Genomic DNA, 16,264 nt, shown 5'->3' with positions numbered 1-16,264 from the left:
GGTGTGCACCGACCCCTCTCGCTCTCCAAGCTTCAGCGAAAGCCTGCATTCGCCCCATAGGACACACACACATTTCCCCTTCAATTTTGGAGGGGAAAAAGTGCGTCCTATAGGGCGAAAAATACGGTACTACATTACAAGTGGTATTGCCATCCTGCTAATGTTTCCACCTGCTTACAGGGGTCTCCTAGGTAAATTACAAATGTTCCCCCACAAACATTTTGTTACGGAAAAAAGTAGGTGTGAGGCTGCTCAGTCACCCAGCTCGTCGGGCAGAGCCCGCGGGTCCATGCGGAATAAAGGAAGGATTCCAACCAACCGGAGCAAATAGCTGTAGACCAAAGTTTATTGCGCAGTAGGTTCAAAGAGCAAATTTGAACCCCAAGGATGGGGTGACAAAGACTTTTAAAACTTTCCCACCATATCCCAGAATACAGTTCGTACAGCATCATTGCTACATCACTGACATGTCACAAAAGGGGAGGGGTTAACTTTGGCAAACATGTTCAGACAAGTCCTTGGTACAAGATTAGCATAGGCAGACATGGCAGGGCAAGACTCAGGGCAACGCAGTTAGCATAGACAAATACAGTGGTACCTCGCAAGACGAATGCCTTGTAAGACGAAAAACTCGCAAGACGAAAGAGTTTTTCGTTTTTTGAGTTGCTTCGCAAGACGGATTTCCCTATGGGCTTGCTTCGCAAGACGGAAACGTCTTGCAAGTTTGTTTCCTTTGTCTTTCAAGTTTGTTTCCTTTTTCTTAAAACTGTGCATTCACTTCGAGGAGCAACTCATAGCACGCGGTGTGGTAGCCTTTTTTGAGGTTTTTGAAGACTTTGGTGATTTTTGAAGCTTTTCCAAAATCCGTGCTTCGCAAGACGAAAAAAATCGCAAGACAAAAAAACTCGCAGAACGAATTAATTTCGTCTTGCGAGGCACCACTGTATGTCTTAAGTGTCCACCATCCAAAAGTACAATAGAACTTCCTTTGCATGTCTGGAGCCTGAGGCGAGTCCGGTGATGAGATTTGGCTTCCCTTGGCTACCAATGAGCCCAGCAATTGTCACCTCTGGGAATTTCCTGGAGTCCTTTTCCAAGGGGAAAATAGCTTTGGAATGGCAAGGAGTTGATTTTATATTATTTTAAAGCTAGGTAACTTCCCTGATGGGACGCAGGTGGCGCTGTGGGTTAAAGCCTCAGTGCCTAGGGCTTGCCGATCGAAAGGTCGGCGGTTCGAATCCCTGCGGCGGGGTGCGCTCCCGCTGCTCGGTCCCAGCGCCTGCCAACCTAGCAGTTCGAAAGCACTTCCGGGTGCAAGTAGATAAATAGGGACCGCTTACCAGCGGGAAGGTAAACGGCATTTCTGTGTGCGGCTCTGGCTCTGGCCAGAGCAGCGATGTCATGCTGGCCACGTGACCCGGAAGTGTCTCCGGACAGCGCTGGCCCCTGGCCTCTTGAGTGAGATGGGCGCACAACCCCAGAGTCTGTCAAGACTGGCCCGTACGGGCAGGGGTACCTTTACCTTTACCTTTAACTTCCCTGAGCTGTCAAGTTGAAAGGATACATTCAGGCATAATATTTGTATCATTTAACAACTTTAAAGACGGTAATTTCCGTAACAATTTATTTTTTATTCCCCCACCCGCCCCCCCCCAGCTTGCTTCTGGGAGGGGGGGGCAGAAATCGCAGGGGGCGGGGCGACCCACGAAGGAGGCGTGGCCTTGATAAGGGGCGCGGCTTTAAAAGCAGGACGCCAGGGAACCTCCCCTCTGGGGGGGAAAGGAATCCCGGCGGCCCTCAAGAGCCGGGTCCGCGTTTCCGGCCGGCGCCTTTTCGAAGGGTGCTCCCCGCACCGGAAGTCGGGGGGAAGGAGGCGGAGGAGGCCGAAGGGTGTGTGTGAGGGGGGGAGAGCGAGGAATGCCGCTGCCGGTGGCGGCGGGGCCGGGCTCGGGATGAGCTGGAAGGCGCGCTGGGGCCCGACGCCGGAGCGGCCTCCTCGCGGCGAGGGGGACCAGACGCCGCCGCCGCCTCCGTCGCCCCCCCGGGAACCGCCGCCCCCGGACGCCGCCGCCGCCTCAGCGGCAGCAGCCTCCTCAGCAACAGCAGCAGCGGTGGCGGCGGGCGCCGTTTCGGTGCCGGGCGGGGGCCTGTTCGCGTGGGTGCGCGGGCGGCGCCTGGGCCATGGCGGCCGCTGCGTGGAGCCGGCGAGGGACACGTTCCGCGCCATGACGGGGCTCTACGGCGCCATCCAGCCCGCCGACTCGGTCTCGCCCATCACCCGCACGCACGGCGCCGTCTTCAACCTGGAGTACTCCCCTGGAGGGTAAGGGAGGCGGAGGGACCGTCGCTGGGAAACTCCCCTTCCGAGACTCGTAAAATCTCGGCAAGGGGCCCCGAGGGTCATCCAGACCCACCCCCTCTGCGAGGCAGAAAGCTCGGCTGGGTCATTCAGGGCAGGGGGCCACTCAACCTCTGCTTAAAAGAAGCCCCAAGGAAGGAGAGTCCTTCAGCTTCCGAGGGAGACCCGTCCGCTGTCCAACAGCTCTTCCTCTCAGAAAGTTTGCTTTTTTCTTCCTGAAATGGATTTTGTTTTCTTTTACAAGTATAAAATGATAACAATACAACCATTCATATCCACATTTACAGAGGAATCTGTAAATTTTACAGAGGAACCTGTAAATTTACATTTACAGAGGACCCTGTAAATGTAAATTTACATTTACAGGGACGCAGGTGGCGCTGTGGGTTAAAGCCTCAGCGCCTAGGGCTTGCCGATCGAAAGGTCGGCGGTTCGAATCCCTGCGGCGGGGTGCGCTCCCGCTGCTCGGTCCCAGCGCCTGCCAACCTAGCAGTTCGAAAGCACCTCCGGGTGCAAGTAGATAAATAGGGACCGCTTACCAGCGGGAAGGTAAACGGCGTTTCCGTGTGCGGCTCTGGCTCGCCAGAGCAGCGATGTCACGCTGGCCACGTGACCCGGAAGTGTCTCCGGACAGCGCTGGCCCCTGGCCTCTTAAGTGAGATGGGCGCACAACCCCAGAGTCTGTCAAGACTGGCCCGTACGGGCAGGGGTACCTTTACCTTTACCTTTACTGTAAATGTCAGAAAGTTTTCCCATGTGTTTAGTTGGAATCTCCTTTATTGTAACTTGAAGTTATTCGGTTCAGGTCCTATCCTCCGGAGCAGGAGAAAACAAGCTTGCTACATCCTCCGTGTGGCAGTCCTTGATATATTTGAAGATGGCTATCATCTCTCCTCTTTTCCAGGCTAAAAATACCCAACTCCCTCAACTGCTCCTCTTAAGGCTTTGTTTCCAGACCCTTGATCATCTTGGTCGCCCTCCTCTGCATACACCGGCTTGTCAATATCCTTAAATTGCAGTGTCCAGAACTGGACAGAGTATTGCAGTGTTCAAAAGGGATCTATTTAGATAGTGAGCTACATTATGTTTCGCTTCTTTATATTGTCTTACCCACCCACCCAAAAACCCGAAGTATGGGTCTAGCAGCCGGTATTGAAATTTGAAGCATAGAATTGTGCCCCGCACATGCTTACTGACTTTTGTCCCCATATCTTAATCTTCTGTAATACTGTATTGCATTGCAATGTGATTTCGGATCTTTCTGCCCCCCTGTGACTGTTTGTGAAAGTGTTGAGGAATTCTATAGTCAAGTAATTGACCCCACAAGACTTTTTAATAATAATAATAATAATAATAATAATAATAATAATAATAATTTATTATTTTTACCCCGCCCATCTGGCTGGGTTTCCCCAGCCACTCTGGGCGGCTTCCATAGAAACCAAAAATACACTAAAATATCATACATTAAAAACTTCCCTGAACAGGGCTGCTTTAAGATGTCTTCTGAATGTCAGGTAGTTATTTATCGCTTTGACATCTGATGGGAGGGCGTTCCACAGGGCAGGTGCCACTACCGAGAAGGCCCTCTGCCTAGTTCCCTGTAACTTGGCTTCTCGCAGTGAGGGAACTGCCAGAAGGCCCTCGGCGCTGGACCTCAGCGTTCGGGCAGAATGATGGGGGTGGAGACACTCCTTCAGGTATACTGGGCCGAGGCCGTTTAGGGCTTTAAAGGTCAGCACCAACACTTTGAATTGTGCTCGGAAATGTACTGAGAGCCAATGTAGGTCTTTCAAGACCGGTGTTATGTGGTCTCTGCGGCCGCCCCCAGTCACCAGTCTAGTTGCCGCATTCTGGATTAGTTGTAGTTTCCGAGTCACTTTCAAAGGTAGCCCCACGTAGAGCGCATTGCAGTAGTCCAAGCGGGAGATAACTAGAGCATACACCACTCTGGCGAGACAGTCCGCGGGCAGGTAGGGTCTCAGCCTGCGTACCAGGTGGAGTTGGTAGACAGCTGCCCTGGATACAGAATTGACCTGCGCCTCCATGGACAGCTGTGAGTCCAAAATGACTCCCAGGCTGCGCACCTGGTCCTTCAGGGGCACAGTTACCCTATTCAGGACCAGGGAGTCCTCCACACCAGCCCGCCCCCTGTCCCCCAAAAACAGTACTTCTGTCTTGTCAGGATTCAACTTCAATCCATTAGCCGCCATCCATTTGAAGTGTATTCCAACATGAATGTAAGAACACAGTATTCATAAACTACATGAGGGTTGATGCCACATTTAAAACTGTTGGTGTGCATTCGTATGGCACATACAGATGTTTTTAAAATAACCTAAACCTGATTTGTAAATCCACCTTCATTTCAGTCTTACGTCAACTAGAGATAGTGGCGCAGCAATAAAACTGCAGCACATTTGCAAATAAGCAGGGTCTGGTATGGTTTCAAATTAGATGTGGGGGGCACTGCATGTTGAGATTCCTGCATTGCAGCGGGTTGTTCTAGATGACCCTTAGGGTCCCAACTCCACAATTCTGTTATTCTATGAACTTGTCCCTGACTTTCAGCAAGGTTTTCTGCTCTTTCACCCCATCTGTTGGGCATCCCTGGAAACACATGGCATATCTCTGATGCCTACAGTTTATCAATAACTGATGTCCATAAGTGCATTTCTTCCCAGTCTAAGCTTCAGTACTTATTGTGCATTTTCTAGTAGCAGGAATATAGGAAGCTGCCGGATAACAATTCAGACCATTGTCTGTCTAGCCTGGCATTGTCTACACCAGGAGTGGAGAAGTCTTTCCCCTTCCATCCCAGTCATTTACTCACAGGAAAAGTAAATTGGGTGCTTGAGATAATGGTGACGAGAGTCTTCTCTCTCTGTCCCCTCTTTTCTTTCATTCTGCACTCCTCACCCCCAGTGATGCTTGGTAAACGGTGGTCCTAATGCTTAGTCCATTGACATAGCAACTAGTGAGTCAATTGGCATTGGAAGTGTGCTTTCTGAGTTTTATGGATGAAGCAACTGAGTGGTATTCATCTTTGTTTTACTTAATGAACATGATGACATCACGCCTAAGAGTTTTGTTGCACATACCTAATTGGGGGAGGAGAATTGGGCACTGAAGTTTGATCCAATAGGACAGTGCTTCCCAACCTTGGGCCTCCAGCTGTTTTTGAACTACAACTCCCATCATCCCTGACTAGCAAGACCAGTGGCAAGGGATGATGGGAATTGTAGTCCAAAAACAGCTGGAGGCCCAAGGTTGGGAAACACTGCAATAGGAGTGGCCTTTTGGGGTAGGCAAGAGCAAAGTAACATGCACGCCATACTGTTAAACGACTTTAACAGTCATACTTTCCCCAAAGAATCCTGGGAACTGTAGTTGGTCACAGGGCTACAATTCCCAGCACCCTTAGCAAGCCAAAGTTCCCAGAATTCTTGCTGTGACAGTTAAAGTGGTATAATACACTCTCATTAAACATATGGTTGGGATGGGTGGTGAGAGGAGCATGTCCCTTTGCCTTCTGGTTTCAGGGATCATTTGATTGTGGTCATATAACATGTGATCAATTGGTGACATTTAATTAATTGATTCACGATCCACTACATTGCAGCAAATAAGAGAAAATAAATGTAGTTCTAATTAAAAAATCCAGTGCGTAGAAATTCAAGTTACTCCATCTAACGCCTCTCCCTTTGGAACTATTATTCACGTTTCAGCTCTGTGTTTGTGTGCCCTTTAAATAAGGAAACCTTTCTGTTCTTTACCAGATGTCACCGAGAGGGTGTTGAGTTTCTTTGGGCATAATAGCCTGTTTCTTGTTTCTTTCCTATCCAGGTCAGTGCTAACTGTTGCTTGTGAACAGACAGAAGTCCTTCTTTTTGATCCCATATCTTCAAAGCACATCAAAACTCTCTCCGAAGCTCACGAGGACTGTGTAAATAATATCAGGTTGGTTGGCTGGGAAATGAAAACCAGTTACAGATATCTAAAATTCCAGTACTTGTTTTATTTAAGCTCTGGAAGCATTGATGCTGTAGTGACAAACATATCTTCTATTTTCTCTTTTATGTTTTTCCCTCCCATCAATTAGTAATGAGAGTCATAGTACTAATTTTTAACTTTTTGCTGCAAGCCAAGCCAGAACTTGAATGCTGTTGCCCATAAACAGCCACAGAAAACTGAGGCAGGCCCTGTCTGCATTGCCCATCCCTGAATCTGTTTCTTGGTTTGAAGCTAGTCTGCGATGGAACCAAGGAAACTGCCTTCTTGGTGTACAAGTTGGACCTTTCCCTCTGTACACTGCTTCACCGCCGATCCCCAAATAGTTGTAATTGTCACTTGCCATTCCCTTCCTCCACCCCAAAAAAATTGCTAAGTGTTTTTGTTTTTCGGCTGGTGCCTTCCCTAAAGCACAGGTGTGTGTGCATCTTGGACAGCTCATTGCATCAGATAACAGTGTAATGCTCTGTTGAAATTTTGCATGTTTTGAGGTTATTGAAATCTCGGGAACAAATGTGCATTGAAAGGATGATGAAACCAATCCAAACCTGGGAATGCGTTTTGGCAGCTTGCTAAATCTGTTTCTGAAACTCTAGCTAGCCGCCCGCATATACACCTCCAATCTGACAATGTCTGTCTTTGTTTCCACATCAAGATGTTATGAAAATCAATATCCTGGCATTTCTCTTCATATGGCTGTCATCTCAAAGTTTCTTTGGGGGGGGGGCGATTTAGAGGGGTTTTGCATGAATTTCAAGATACGAAATGGCCTCCCTCCTTGTCCATTTTATTTGTAGGTTTCTTGATAACAGACTGTTTGCAACTTGCTCTGATGACACTACCATAGCACTTTGGGATCTGAGGAAGCTGGACACGAAAGTGTGTACTCTGCATGGTCACACTAGCTGGGTAAAGAACATTGAATATGACACTAACACAAGACTGTTGGTAACATCGGGATTTGATGGAAATGTTATCATTTGGGATACCAACAGGTAAGCAGATTTTAAACTGGCATCCCTCTTGATATGGAAATATTGAGGGAGATAGATGTCTGTTGCTCTGAAATGCCTTTATTCTGTACCTCATTTGCAAACTTGCCTGTTGCAAACATGGTGTTATGGCAGCTGGGGTTGCATAGACTCAGTGTGTGGGTTAAATCGAACAAGTGCCAAGTAGATGTGTATAGAAAAAGGGGCTGGGTAAAAGTCTGTCTGCTGTCATCCCCATCCCCCCACAATCTGCAGTAAGCCAAGGCATCCCTCTCAAAATTCAAATAACGAATACAGTGGTGCCCCGCAAGATGAACGCCTCGCAAGACGGAAAACCCGCTGGACGAAAGGGTTTTCCGTTTTGGAGGCGCTTCGCAAAACGAATTTCCCTATGGGCTTGCTTCGCAAGATGAAAATGTCTTGCGAGTTCCTGCGGGGTTTTTTCCCTTTTTCCCCCCTTTTCCTAAGCCGCTAAGCTGCTTATCAGCTGATCCGCTAAAAGCCGCTAAACCGCTAATAGCGCTAATCTGCTAAGCTGTCAATGGGCTTGCTTCGCAAGACGAAAAAACCGCTATACGAAGAGCCTCACAGAACAGATTAATTTCATCTTGCGAGGCACCACTATATAACTCTGGTTTCAGTTGATAAGAATGAACTTCTGGGCATGCTCACTTGAAGCAAACCTTGATAGTTCATAATAATAATAATAATAATAATAATAATAATAATAATAAGTTTATTTATACCCTGCCACTCTGGGCAGCTCCCAACAGAATATTAAAGGCACGATAAAACATCAAACATTAAAAACTTTCCTAAACAGGGCTGCCTTCAGATGTCTTCTAAAAGTCAAAATTCAGATAGTCATTTATTTCCTTGACATCTGATGGGAGGGTGTTCCACAGGGCAGGCACAACTACTGAGAAGGCCCTCTGCCTGGTTCCCTGTAACCTCACTTCTCGCAATGAGGGAACCGCCAGAAGGCCCTCAGTGCTGGACCTCAGTGTCTGGGTAGAACGATGAGGGTGGAGACACTCCTTCAGTTATACTGGGCCGAAGCTTTTTAGGGCTTTAAAGGTCAGCACTGACTTGTGCCCAGAAACATACTGGGAGCCAAAGCATGAGAGGGAGTTTAAATACTAATTGCTGAATTACAATTACAATGCTTTATAGTTAACCAATCCTATGGCTTGAGGTAGTAATCCTTTGTCACTACTAAACAATATTGTGATTGTATTAAGCCTGAAAACATGGAACAGTTGAGAAAGAGAGAAGGAATGAAAGAACATTGGAACTTGTGTGGTTTGGTCTCAACAGTCTTTCAGTATTCACAGCAAAACACCCAGTGTAGCTGGATATGTTGATGCAAAATTTCCTCCCTGAGATCTGGCTCAGGTAGCCTTGTCTTGTAAGCAGAGCTTGCGTATAGACAAACCCCAGACCAGAAAAGTAACCCAGTGAGACCAGCCTTATCTCCTCCTTGCATTGTACAGTGGAACCTCGGGTTGTGGACATAATCCGTGATGGAGGCACGTCCGCAACCCACAGTGTTCGCAAGCTGAAGCACCACTTTGCACAGGTGCCGGCGCGATTTGGCGCTTATGCGCAAGCGGCAAAACCCAGAAGTAACCTGTTCCAGTACTTCCGGGTTTCCCGCAGTCCGCAACTCAAAAACACATAACCTGAAGCAAACATAACATGAGGTATGACTGTATGAAGTAGAAAGCGAGGAGTTACAATGGGCACTGTATTACTGTTAAGATACATACCATCTTAAATATAAGGCTGAGGTTCTTCCACATGTGCCTACTCCATGAAAAGCAACAGAATGGGCCTTTTCTGTGGTGACTCCTCGTTTGTGGAATGCTCTCCCCAGGGAGGCTCGCCTGGCGCCTTTGTTACATATCTTTAGGCACCAGGCAAAAGCATTCCTCTCCTCCCAGGCCTTTGGGTAATTAAATAATCTATGACCTTTTAAACTGAGGGAGTATTGTGTATGTTTGTCACTATGTTACAGTGGTATCTCGGGTTACATACGCTTCAGGTTACATACGCTTCAGGTTACAGACTCCGCTAACCCAGAAATAGTGCTTCAGGTTAAGAACTTTGCTTCAGGATGAGCACAGAAATCGTGCTCCGGCAGCGCGGCGGCAGCAGGAGGCCCCATTAGCTAAAGTGGTGCTTCAGGTTAAGAACAGTTTCAGGTTAAGAACGGACCTCCAGAACGAATTAAGTACTTAACCTGAGGTACCACTGTATGTATTTTTGTGCTTTTATATTGTAAACCTCCCTGTGATCTTCGGATGAAGGGTGATAATAGAAATTTAATAAATAATAATAAATGGAATTCTTGAAACTAGAAGCCAACAGTGGATGTGGTTTGACGCTTCTCTTTCCCCAGGTGCACAGAAGATGGTTGCCCTCACAAGAAGTTCTTTCACACCCGCTTTCTCATGCGCATGAGGTTAACACCAGACTGTTCCAAAATGTTGATCTCAACCTCATCTGGGTATCTCCTGATCTTACACGATCTTGACTTAACCAAATCCTTAGAGGTTGTCAGCTATCCGATTTTAAGAGCTAGGAGAACGACATCCAATTCGGGTCAGTCCTTATGTTTTGATTAGTATATACCCGTGTCATGTCTGTTATTCATTTGCCTAACAAGAGATAGCTAGCGCTGGGGGAGCTGTGCTGTGAGCAGTGAATTAGCCAACCCCTCCGTTGTTTATTGCATTTCATCAAGTTTATGCATCGTTTCATTGCTTTAAAAAAACCTCAAAGCGGTTTACAACAGGAGATTGACTTGTCCACTGAAAAGTTTTTACATGATGCATTGGATTCTGGGTAGTTTTTAGGACGTGAGCTCAAAGTTCATATATAGTCCCTGCTGTGATTCCACCATCAGCTCATGTGAACTGAATGTGTTACACTTCCCCCACCCCAAGGCTTCCCTGTGGCTGCAGCATCTGTGGAAGGAACATTGGTAATGGTGTGTGCAAGATGCCTTTCAGATTCACCATTACAGTGGTACCTCGGGTTACCGTATTTTTCGCCCTATAGGACGCACTTTTCCCCCTCCAAAATTGAAGGGGAAATGTGTGTGCGTCCTATGGCGCGAATGCAGGCTTTCGCTGAAGCCTGGAGAGCGAGAGGGGTCGGTGCGCACCGACCCCTCTCGCTCTCCAGGCTTCCGGAGAGCCGCAGCGCCAGCCCCACAAGGTTGGGGGACAGCGGGGAGGCGGAACGCCGCCATCCCGCTGTCTCCCGATGTGGTCTGCAGGCGGGCGGCGGGGAGACACGTGCTTCTCCTCACTGCCTGCCCCACAAGAAGCTCCTGGGACAGCTGGGAGGCGCAGCACGTCTTCCCGCTGTCCCCGGACCTGGTCTGCAGGCAGGCGGCGGGGAGAAGAGCGCTTCTCCCCGCTGCCTGCCCCGCAAGCTCCAGGGACAGCTGGGAGGCGCAGGGCGTCTTCCCGCTGTCCCCGGACCTGGTCTGCAGGATGGCGGCGGGGAGAAGAGCGCTTCTCCCCGCTGCCGGCCCCACAAGCGCCTGGGGGGGGGATTTTTTCTTTATTTCCCCCCAAAAAAACTTGGTGCGTCCTATGGGCCGGTGCGTCCTATGGGGCGAAAAATATGATAATATGCTTCAGGTTACATACACTTCAGGTTACAGACTCCGCCAACCCAGAAATAGTACCTCGGGTTAAGAATTTTGCTTCAGGATGAGAACAGAAATCGTGCTCCGGCGGCGCGGCAACAGCAGGAGGCCCCATTATCTAAGGTGGTGCTTCAGGTTAAGAACAAATTAAGTACTTAACCCGAGTTACCACTGTACTGATCTACTCACTGAAGAACTCTGATCAGCTTCCAGAAACCCAGCGTTTCACAACAGACAGTTTGTAAATCTTTGCTTTGTAGTGGTTTTGAGTTGTGTTTTTTTTTAATAAAAAAAACCTGCTGCCTTTTTCTGCGACTACGACGGGTAACCATTTAATACAAACTGTTGTCCACAACCTTAGGAGGCAAATAAGAGAAACCTAAATAATGCCTCCCCAAATTAGAAGCTTATCAAGAAGTTCCATGGGCTCTGACATTAGCAGACATCCACAGGGAAGAGTTTAAACCCGTGGGTTCCAAAATGGGGCACACGCCCCACAGGGGGGCAATTTGATTTTTAAGGGGGGCAATTCGAGAATGAGTTATTAACAGTGAATGGCCTTTTAGGCTTCCTCCACGTGAATAGGAGTTCACTTTTTGAATAATAAGAATTATATATCGGGGGGCATGGCCAAAGAAAGGTTGGGAACCACTGGTTTAAAGTGATGGAACACATGAGATTTAATGGTTGGTTGAATGAATGAATGAATTTATTAATACAGTCACAGACCAGCGTCAACACACACAATATCACAGATCATAAAAAAAAAAATCAAAAATACAAGGGACAATATGAATATAACAAGGATTTAAATATAAAAATTAAAAATTAATTGTTAGCGTGCCCCCTGTAATTAACATTTGGGGGTTTGGTCATTATGGGGTACCACTTGCTTCCTGCGATTAATTGCAGACGCACAGAATTTAGCTACATTTAATGTAGTCATGGGATTCTTATCCTCTAGCAGTAGTCTTAAACTCTGATGTTCCAATTCTTTCCTAGACTTTTGCAAAACAGGTATAATAAAAGTCAAACGTATATCCTCATAAAAACGACAACGTAATAATACATGAGATTTAATGGTTGAACAGGATCCCTTCTGTACATTTCGTTTTATACGTTACTGCTTTCTTCTCAGATTTGACATCTGCCACATCGTCCATTCCTCGGAGCGCTGGGTCGCCGTGTCATCAGAGTGACACAAACCCAGTGTCTGAGAAGCATATGGTACGAGCTACCCAGCGAGAAGGTGTGTTGAAACAGGGTTAAACCATGGGGGGGGGGTTTCCACCAACAAGGGTGTCCCAGAAACTAAAAACGGTCTCCTACATTCAGGTTCAATAAAGTTAATGCAGCCTTGCAACTCCATGTAGGCCGCTTGAGGACTGGTTCAGAACTTCGTGCTTGTCCTTTGATAACTACAGGCCCACACACTTGCTTGTGTCTATGAGCTCTGGGCTCAGTGCAGTACAGTAGACTTCCATTCATACCATAGTTCTTATGGTCCATTGTTTCCTTTGGCTGACAAGCCATTTGGGAAATGAAAGGGGGATAGCGACAGTGATGCTTTCTCTCCCTGCAGGTGGATCTCCACGCAATAGTCTTGAGGTTTTAACCCCAGAAGTTCCCGGAGAGAGAGATCGCGGGAACTGCATCACATCGCTGCAGCTCCATCCCAAAGGATGGGCTACACTTCTTCGATGCTCAAGTAACACTGATGACCAAGAGGTATTGTGTGTGTGTGGGGGGGGGGGGGTTATCACATAAGGTCGGTGGTTTGAATCCCTGTGATGGGGTGAGCTCCCGTTGCTCTGTCCCATCTGCCAACCTAGCAGTTCGAAAGCATGCCAGTGCAAGTAAATAAAATATGTACTGCTGTGGCAGGAAGGTAAACGGCGTTTCTGTGCACTCTGGTTTCCGTCATGGTGTTCCGTTGTGCCAGAATCAGTTTAGTCCTGCTGGCCACATGACCCGGAAAGCTGTCTGTGGACAAACGCCGGCTCCCTCGGCCTGAAAGCGAGATGAGCGCTACAACCCCATAATCACCTTTGACTGGACTTAACCGTCCAGGGGTCCTTTACCTTTTACTTTACCTTATATGCAAATAATTTTCTTTTCTTGAAGAGAAATGCCTTCAGATGTCTTCTAAAAGTCAGATAGTTGTTTATTTCTTTGACATCTGATGGGAGGGTGTTCCACAGTGCGGGTACCACTACCGAGAAGGCCCTCTGCCTGGTTCCCTGTAACCTCACTTCTTGCAGGGAGAGAACCTCCAGAAGGCCCTCAGAGCTGGATCTCAGTGTCCGGGCTGAACAATGTGGGTGGATACGCCGTTTAGTGTGGATACGCCCAGGTCATTTAGGGCTTTGAAGGTCAGCGCCAACACTCTGAATTGTGCTCAGAAATGTACCAGGAACCAATATGGTCTCGGCAGCCACTCCCAGTCACTAGTCTAGCTGCCGCATTCTGGATTAGTTGTAGTTTCTGGATCACCTTCAAAGGTAGCCCCACGTAGAGCGCATTGCAGTAGTCTAAGTTATGTTCTTGGGCCCACATGAGTTGGATGAACTGGCAGTTAGCAAAGTGGATTAATTGTGCTTTTCTCCGCCTTGCTGTAGTGGACTTGTGTCTACGAATTCCAAGAAGGAACTCCGGTCCGGCCCGTTTCTCCTCGCTGTTCCCTCCGATTGACTCATTGCATTGAGGAAGCCAATGTTGGCCGGGGCTATATCAAAGAACTCTGTTTCAGCCCTGACGGCCGGATGATCTCCTCCCCGCATGGCTACGGGATTCGCTTGTTGGGATTTGACACCCAGTGCAGCGAACTGGTGGACTGTTTGCCCAAAGAAGCCGCCCCCTTGCAAGAGATCCGCTCGCTCTACTCACACAACGACGTGGTCCTGACCACCAAGTTCTCGCCGACGCACTGTCAGATAGCCTCCGGGTGCCTTAGCGGTCGTGTTTCTTTATATCAGCCAAAGTTCTAGGCACCTCTTGCCTTGAAAAGAACATTTTTTTTTTTTTTAATTACTTCAGTTTAGTTGGAGTGTTCTTTTTTGTAAAAAAAGAAAAACTTGTAAATTTGGACGAGTACAGAGTTACTCTGACCCTTGGACTGGGGGGAAAAAAAAGACAGCTTCAGTCCAGCCCTTTATGTGTGTGTGCGTGTGTGTGTGTGCGTATGTGTGAGTGCTGTGATTCTGAATTCACACACCAGACATCCTGCTCATTCTCCCTCTTTCCTCCTGATTCCACCTGTGTCGTTTGGATGTAGCATGGCAGCACTTCTAAGTCTTGTCTTTCCACGTGACTCTTAGTGCAAGATGCTAGCTGGGCATGAGAAGGGGGGGGGGACACCCAGACACAGGCCACATGCTTCCTTTGCCTGGAGTTCGCTCTATTTTTCTTCTTCTAGGAATGAAGCAGTTTTCTCGCACACTAGGTTAGATACAGCCAGCAAATGCATTGTTTTTTGTTTGTTTGTTTTTTTGTGAACTACGGGAAATGCCGTTGCTACATTTTGGTATTGTTCTGCTATAGTTCAATCTGTTGGCTGGAGTTCCTAAAATTGTACGCTGTTTATTGCCAGTTCTCCCCCCCCCCCCCACCCAACCCACCCCAAAAATGACTGGAAGCACAGTTATTCTTCCTTGTTTAACTAGATATAAAATTTATTGAGAACTGGATAGCTTAACATCTTGCCCTCACGAGTCTTGTACAGGAGCACCTTCTATAATAATGTATGGGCATGGGAAGGAGTGTTAGTTGTTCACCTGAATATGTGCCCAAAAACTTAGATATACAATCCAGCAGGAAGTCCTGCACAAATCTCATTGAGATGAGACTTAAACAGCAGAATTTTCTGTTGAACTGTGTCCGAACCCTATGATGGCTTCCATCACTGTGGAAGGCTTTTGGAATTAATAAAACCATTTTTTCCCCCCAATATCAAACTAAAATGTTGCCCCGTACTGTTTCCATTTTGCAACATTATAAAGGCCTGCTGGCCTGTTATTTATGTGCCTTGCGAGCCACAAAAGGATGCTACTCCGTCTGAGAAAAGGCCCACCGTATATGGTCAAAAAGATTTGTCCGAATGATACTTTCTCTCCCGTGGCAGTAACAACACACAATTCTTAGCACATAATTGTTACATCCTTTAGAAGCATTCTGCAGATCTTCATTAAAATAGCTTTAAATTGTTTCACCGTTACAGACGCTTGTGTGAAATAAATTGAACCATCATATTTGTGTAGTTTCATTTTGACAAAAGGAAGGGCAAATACTGCAGGCAGTCAATAGCACCTGCTGCGTATGATTACGGCGACTGCCTCATCACTCAACAGGATCGGACAGTGGAATTTAAACGTGGCAGCAAAAGCTTTGAAGATGATCCAGGAAACAGAAGGCTTGCAACTCCCCATAACAACAAAGAGATGGCCAAAGTAGAATCTGTGATCGTGAAGGATCCCTGAGTCTCGATTGAACATGTTGTACACAGACTGAATGTTTGGATCACTCCAGTTATACACAACCAGCAATATTCATGAGAATACAGCAATGTCTCTTAAGTAATTTGTCCTGAACTGCTAGAGCAGATTGCAAAAAGATATAGAGAAATGTCAGCAAAATCAGTGCTCTGAATGAATGCTAGGTCCATCACTAGGGTGCAAGCAAAAGAGAGCTGGCATGCTGTGTGTGTTGCCTCACTCCCACAAAAGTGGTTGGCATCCTGAAATCTGCTAGAAAGCTGATCTTGAGGGATGATACGGTGCATTTCTTACCGATTTGGGGGTTGGCAGGAGAGCTTCAATGAGACCATTGCAACAGATTTTAAATTACATGAGATTATAAAGAAACGGGTATGTTCCACATTAGTGTACAGAAGTGCTCTGGCAGCTCAGACGACCATCACAACCATTAAAACAATCTGATTACTATCTGTTTGTAAAATTAGAGTCTCTGTGGCATGTGCTCTTATCTAATGATGAAACCCTGAAAAGGGATACCATGGTTGGAAGACCAAAAAGTAGTTTCTACGAAGAAAGGAGTTTTTGAAATTGAGACAATGGTTTCGGCTGCGATAAGTCACTGTCAGTTGTTTTGACAAGAATGGCAGGGTATAAATTTGTAAAATAAAATAAATCATGGGGGGGGGGGATATGTAACTTCGTAAGGAGGCCATATTGAAGTGTTAAACTTGTATAAAATTTGGCTAATAAAAATACGTTTGCAAATACA

General features: G+C 47.1%; 1 protein-coding gene across 2 annotated transcripts; it reads left to right on the top strand.

Moving 5' to 3' along the window:
• The first annotated feature begins 1,837 nt into the window (after positions 1-1,837).
• On the top strand, positions 1,838-16,264 carry DCAF10 (DDB1 and CUL4 associated factor 10). Of its 2 annotated transcripts, none has more exons than XM_079959557.1 (7): positions 1,838-2,323; positions 6,206-6,319; positions 7,168-7,365; positions 9,764-9,966; positions 12,162-12,272; positions 12,606-12,751; positions 13,642-16,264. In XM_079959557.1, exons 1-7 carry the CDS (start codon positions 1,953-1,955, stop codon positions 14,008-14,010), a joined length of 1,512 nt encoding a protein of 503 aa, XP_079815683.1. In that variant the 5' UTR covers positions 1,838-1,952; the 3' UTR covers positions 14,011-16,264. The 2 variants fall into 2 exon arrangements, with proteins under 2 accessions (XP_079815683.1, XP_079815682.1); XM_079959556.1 differs by having other exon boundaries at positions 12,603-12,751.

Source organism: Podarcis cretensis (assembly GCF_951804945.1).
Source record: "Podarcis cretensis genome assembly, chromosome: 17".
Lineage (NCBI taxonomy): Eukaryota > Metazoa > Chordata > Lepidosauria > Squamata > Lacertidae > Podarcis > Podarcis cretensis.
The sequence above is the reverse complement of the archived record's forward strand: the minus strand, read 5'-3'. Positions and strand labels throughout refer to the sequence as shown.